At 38.9% G+C, this 6,611-nt stretch overlaps 1 protein-coding gene across 1 annotated transcript in view; it reads left to right on the top strand.

The window, feature by feature from the left end:
- Positions 1 to 227, top strand: part of KRT23 (keratin 23) — a 13,142-nt gene extending 12,915 nt beyond the window's left edge. The window contains exon 9 of the mRNA XM_015599101.1: positions 5 to 227. Within this exon, the coding sequence (XP_015454587.1) occupies positions 5 to 64 (60 nt within the window). The 3' untranslated portion in view covers positions 65 to 227. The remainder of the gene's footprint in view (positions 1 to 4) is intronic.
- The last annotated feature ends 6,384 nt before the right edge of the window (positions 228 to 6,611 follow it).

Below are 6,611 nucleotides of genomic sequence, written 5' to 3' on the forward strand. Positions count from 1 at the left end.
ACAGGAGAGCATCAATGGAAGAATAATTTATTCTCAAGTGAAAGAGATCCAAAAGTATGCATGAGGCCAATAAAAGTTTCTGCCCATTATAAAACTTATTTTTCCCCAATGAAAAGTCCTTGCCCAGACACAAATATGTGGGTCCTAAGAGGTATCCTTGGAGTTGTCTAACTCAGGAGCTTTTTTTTTTCCACTCTGTAACAATCTCACCAGACATTCCATAGTGATCTTAATATACTGCTGCACCTTTTGAATCAAAATATGAATACATGAGCTTAAAGCTCTACTCTCTTACTACAATCTTTAGATCCCCATCATTGTGTATCTGTTTTGTAGCCAATAAAACTCCACAGCGCCTGCATCGATGTCTTTTTTTACCTCAAGGTCTCTTCCTAATGAGGGATCCTCAGAGCATTGTCAATAAAAGATCCAGAAGGACCTTAATATCCATAGCATCCACACACTGGGCAGAATTATTATCCTGCAGCCATGCAACCTAGGGACAAATGTGGCTCACAACTCTCTCCAGACTCCTGCCAGCAGGAAGGGGGAAAATAGAGATGGAGAAGCCTAGAAAACCTCACTGAGAATGTGAGATGACCAAAAATTATTCTATCTCAGAAATAATTAAGCAACCAACCAACCAATCTTAAGGACTTAAAAGAGAGTTAAAGCTAGAAACAAAAATTCAGAAAAAAAAAAACCTCATTATAGATAGATACAAAGACCATGTACGGCTAAGTTTGATAACCTACTGTTTTAGCTTCAGGTGAGTGTTTTTGTATTTGTATGTTCCCCGTATTACTAATTTTTTAATACTCTCATGAGAATTAATGACAGCTGATAGAAAAGTAAGACTCTCCTTCATGTCACTCCCAATTGCTTGTGAGTAGAGTTTCATTTCGCAGAATTTCAGAGCACAGCTTCCAGAAGGAAGAGCTGAATGGAAACGCAGAAGTAAGATGAATACATTAAAAAAAGATTTCACAAAACTCTGCAAACTTACTTCCATCTCAGTCTAGTAAAATCTCTTTCAGGTGCTTAATCAAATATTTTGCCACAGCATTAGGGTCCTATAATGAATTTCTATGATAAAAATTTGCTATGTTATTTAAACCTCCTCATTTCTTTTACCTCTTATATTTTCTTCACAGCAAAGTAAAATAGTAACATGTACAGGTAAGAGACTCCTAGGGAAACCACCTCTAAGCCGACTGACTAAAAATTTAATTTTGGGAACAACTAAGTAAAATTTTCCTTAAATATCAAATTGCTTTACTATTTCTCAAATGCATATTTTATATCTCTAATAATTATCAGGCATCAAACATAGTTCAAATTTAAAAAATACTATCATGAGAAGAAAACACAGCAATCAACTGATTAAACTTTCTTGTTTAAGAGATGATGAAGCTAAAGTCTAGAGAGTTTAGCCAAGCCCTCCTGGGACTCGAATCTCATTCCTACCTATATGTAACCTATATCTAGCATCTCTGACATATAGAAACATCAGAATTGAAAGCATCACGTACTTTTAAAAACTCATAGCAAATTAAAAATAACAATTCTAAATGTGTGAACTATTGAAAAGCCAAAATACTTAAGGTATACAATCTTAAACTGGAACAAATTTGTAAAAATGCCAAGAATTGCAAGAAAAAAGTAAGCCTGAGATAAGTACTAGAGTTTGGCTATTTTTCCTTTCTTTACAGATGGTCTTAAACAAATTATTTAACACAGACTATATGTAGCATGGAGATTTTAAAAAGTTTACATAGTGTCAAATAATATAGCATATCATTTCTTTGGGATAAGAATAACATTACTCCAAAAATACTTTTTATGTACATTAGCAATATTGTATCATAGTTACATTATACCTATTTAGCCTTTCATAATAGAAAATGGATACTAAACAATGGCACTATTTTCTGAGTATGCATTAATTATTGGTGGCCACAATGAATCCATACCAGCAGGACTCATGCCTTTCTGTATTCTCTCCCACGTTTACCCTAGGCTTGGCCATGTGACTTGATTTGGCCAATGGAATATCAGCAAGCATGACACAGAGATTTAATAAATGTTTACACATTGGGGCTTATCATCTTGAAATGTTTACACGTTGGGGCTTATCGTCTTGGAATGTTACCTCTAGGAAGCTAGCACCATGTAAGAAGTTTATTTACCCTAAGACTACCACGCTGTGTGGAAATCTAAGCTAGCCTCATGGAGAGGCCACATGAAAGAAAACTGAAGAACCTAGCCAAAGCCATAACTCCAGACATGAGTCTGATCAAGCCATTTCAACTAGTTTCCAGCCAACTGAGCCAACTCGGCCGAGGCCCCAGATACCATGGAGCAGAGATAAGCCACCCCCAGTATTCTGAAACTGAAATTCTGATCCTCAGAATTATGAACAAATAAAATGAGTTGTTGTTTTAAGCCAGTAAATTTTGGGGTTATTATTTCATGTGGCAATGAATAAGTAAAACAAATCATTTAAAAAGCAGAGCCTATTATTTGCTCATCGACAATAGCTGATTTAAGGCTAGTCCATTAGCATCCCACCAGAATTTCCACCAGAATTTTAGTTATTTTAACACTGAAATGGATCTCTACAAGATTCCTGGTCCAATAAGCATAGATGAAACACCAAAGGTTGCAAGAGAAAAGCCAAGGTCTTCTCTCTTCAAAACTGGCAGAAGGCAGAGGTCCATTCAAGATGGCGGAGTAGGTAAAGACTGGGCTCTCCTACTCCCACGACCACATCAAAATGACAGCTAAACTCCAGAACAACCATCATTGAGACTCACCTATAGTCTAGCTGAACAGAAGTCCTATAACTAAGGAAATACAGAGAAGCCACATTGAGACTGGCAGGTGAGGCAGAAATACATAACGGGCTGGTCCCACGCCCATGTGTGGCAGTTAAAATTCAGGGGGGATATCTCGGCTGCAGAGATCCCCTCTGAGGAGCACAGGGTCCCAGCCCTACACCAGTCTCCCCAGCTCAGGGTTCCAGTGCCAGGAAGAGAAATCCCTATAACTTTTGGCTGTGAAAAGCAGTGGAGATTGTGGCCAAGTGAGACAGGCCAGCTTGAGTCAAAGGCACTCCTCTTACAGGACCCAAACATGGACTTACTTGCTGACAGACTCACTCACTCTGAGCTCCAACGCTGGGGTAACAGCTTGAAAGGTGCCAGAGACATACGGGGAGGAACTAAATTGGCTTCAGGGCAAGGGCTGGAGGGGCAGCTTTCTCCCGGACACAAGAAGTACTGGCAGAGGCCACTGTTCCTTTATTGAGCCCTCCTCCCACCCACCCCGTCTGCACGCAGGTGAGCACGATATCTGAGTCTCCATCATCCTAGCTAACACCATTCGCCTGGCCCTGGTGATTTCCTGAGACCCCACCCCACCCAACTTGCAGGCCCACCCAAGCTGCTTCCAGTGGCTTTTCCATACAAATGGCCTATCTTGGCTCATGCTGTGGACTTTCCTAAAATCTCTCAAAAGTTCCAAACTCCAGACAAGCAGCATCTGACCTCAGCATGACCCATACCTCTTGGTAAGCAGCCTCAGTTCACAGCATAGCCTCTCCCAGGCACCTCCAAGCCCAGCACAAGTGGCAACCATCAGCAAATTTGTTTGTAACTCATACCAAGTGGCCCCAGGCAGAGCACAGGCAGCAGCTGACCTTGGCTTGCACCCAAGCCCCTCACAAGAAGCCCCAAAACCAACACACCCAATGGCCAACTTCGCATCAGAGCACCAACCAACCACCTCCACAAACGACACACCCAAAGGGCAGACTTAGCAGGCACCAGAGCCCCGCTAAAGTAAATTCTGTTCCACAGAGTCAGCCCCTGCACAACAGCTCCTCCATTTTAGTCACAGCCAGTCCTCACGAACAATCAGCCTGAGGGTCAGTCCCTCTCGCTGATGTGCAAACAGCAATCAGGGCTCAACTACAACAGGAGGACGCAAACAACTCACACAAGGGACACACTTGGAGCACACAGCTCAGGTGACTAGGGAGACTGCACCGCTGGGCCCCATGGCACATTTACTACATAAGGCCACTCTACCAAGACCAGGAAACATAGCAGCTCTACCTAATATATAGAAATAAACAGAGGGAGGCAGCCAAAATGGGGAGACAAAGAAACACGTCCCACATGAATGAACAGAACAAAGCTCCAGAAAAAGAACTCAAAATGGAAAAAAGCAATCTACCAGATTCAGAATTCAAAACACTGATTATAAAGACACTCAATGATCTTAGTGAGAACTTCAACAAGGAGATAAAAGATATAAAAATTAGGATTGAAAATATTTAAAAAGAATCAGTCAAAAATAAAGAATACAATAACTAAAAGGAAGAACAGATGAGAGGGAATCAATAGTAGATTAGATGAAGCAGAGGACTGAATCAGTGATTTAGAAGACGAGGGAGCAGAAAACACCCAATCAGAACAGCAACAAGAAAAATAATCCAAAAAATGAGGCTAGTTTAAGGGACATCATCTCTGGGAGATCATCAAGGGTACCAACATTTGCATCATAGGGGTACCAGAAGGAGGAGAGAGAGAGCAAGGAATTAAAAACCTATTTAAAGACATAATGACAGAAAACTTCCCTAACCTGGTGAAGGAAATAGACATACAATCACAGGAAGTGCAGAGTGTCCCAAACAAGATGAAGCCAAAGAAGCCCATACCAAGATACATAATTAAAATGCCAAAGGTTAAAGACAAAGAGAATCTTAAAAGCAGCAAGAGAAAAACAGTTATCTGCAAGGGAGCTCCCATGAGACTGTCAGCTGATTTCTCAACAGAAACTTTGCAGGCCAGAAGGGACTGACAGGAAATATTCAAAGGGATGCAAAGCAAGGACCTAAAACCAAGATTACACTACCCAGCAAAACTATCATTTAGAATTGAAGGACAGATAATGAGCTTCCCAGAAAAGAAAACGCTAAAGAAGTTTATCACCACCAACCCAGTATTATAAGAAATATTAGAGGTTTCTTTAAGAAGAAGAAAATTAAAAAATATGAATAACGAAATATCAATAACTATATATCTATCAATAATTACTTTAAATATAAACGGATTAAATGCTCCAATCGAAAGACATAGGGTGGCTGAATGGATAAGAAAACAATACCCTTACATGTGCTGCCTACAAAAGACTCACTTCAGATCAAAAAACACACACACAGACTGAAAGTAAAGGGATTGGAAAAGATATTTCATGAAAATGGAAACAAAAAAAAGCTGGGGCAGCATTACTTTTACCAGACAAAACAGACTTTAAAACAATGGCTATAACAAGGGACAAAGAAAGACCCAGTAATTCCACTTCTGGGTTTTTATCCAAAGAAACTCAAAACACTAATTTGAAAAGACTTATGCATACATATGTTCATTGCAGCATTATTTACAACAGCCAGGATATGAAAGCAACATAAGTGTCCATCAATAGATGACTGGATAAAGAAGAGGTGGTACATATACACAATGAAATATTACTCAGCCATAAAAAAGAATGAAATCTTGCCCTCTTCAACAACATGGATGGACCTAAGTGAAATAAATCAGACAGAGAAGACAAATACCGTATGATTTCACTTATATGTGAAATCTAAAAAACAAAAAAATGTGGAATCTAAAAATCTAAAAAAACAAAATAAATGAACAAACAAAACAGAAACAAACTCATAGAGAATATTTTGATGGTTGACAGATGGAAGGGGAGTTGGGGGAATGAGCAAAAAAGGGGAAGGGATTAAGAAGTACAAATCTGTCGTTACAAAACAGTCATGAGGATGTAAAGTATAGGGATAGGAAATATAGTCAATACTATTGTAATAACTACATGTGGTGTTAGACGGGTACTAGATTTATTGGGGTGATCACTTCATAAGTTATGTAAATGTCTAGTCCCTACGTTGTACACTTGAAACTAATATAATATTGTATGTCAATTGTATTTAAAAAATTAAAAATTATTTTTTAAAAAAGATGACAGAGAGTAAAGCCATTGCCCATGTATGTTCATAGCTGCCCTCTCTGCCTCTTTACAAATGGGGACAAGGCAGTGTTACTCCGACCTGGAGAGGAGGGACATCCCTTGCTCTTCACTAGAGCATGCTGGGATACCCAGGTAAATTCCTCTCCTTATCTTGGAGTTTCGATTCCTTCTGACTCTGTCTTTAACTTCCTCATTCCATTCCATTAACAACTTCTCTACAAATATTTATGCTTACAGTAAACATCACAGAGATCAAGAGTTTCACTGAAAGGTGATCTGTTCTCAATGTAGACAAGCAATGCTCTCTTTCACCAAGAAACTATAAGGCCGCTACAGATTAAGATGATCATGATTATCAAGTAGCTCTTAGTTACAATGTTTAAGTTTTCAAGTCATTAAGACCCGTAAATATTGTTCTTTCATTCTAGGTATGTTTCTTCACAATGCTATATATTAAATGCTATATTCATATGGCCTTTAATCAATAAATAGTTTTAAGATTTTTGGTGTTTTTATATATGTGTTTCATTGGTTATTTGTGTATCATAACAATGTTGGTTTTTTTGACTTAT

This window comes from Pteropus alecto, unplaced genomic scaffold (assembly GCF_000325575.1).
Source record: "Pteropus alecto unplaced genomic scaffold, ASM32557v1 scaffold98, whole genome shotgun sequence".
NCBI lineage: Eukaryota > Metazoa > Chordata > Mammalia > Chiroptera > Pteropodidae > Pteropus > Pteropus alecto.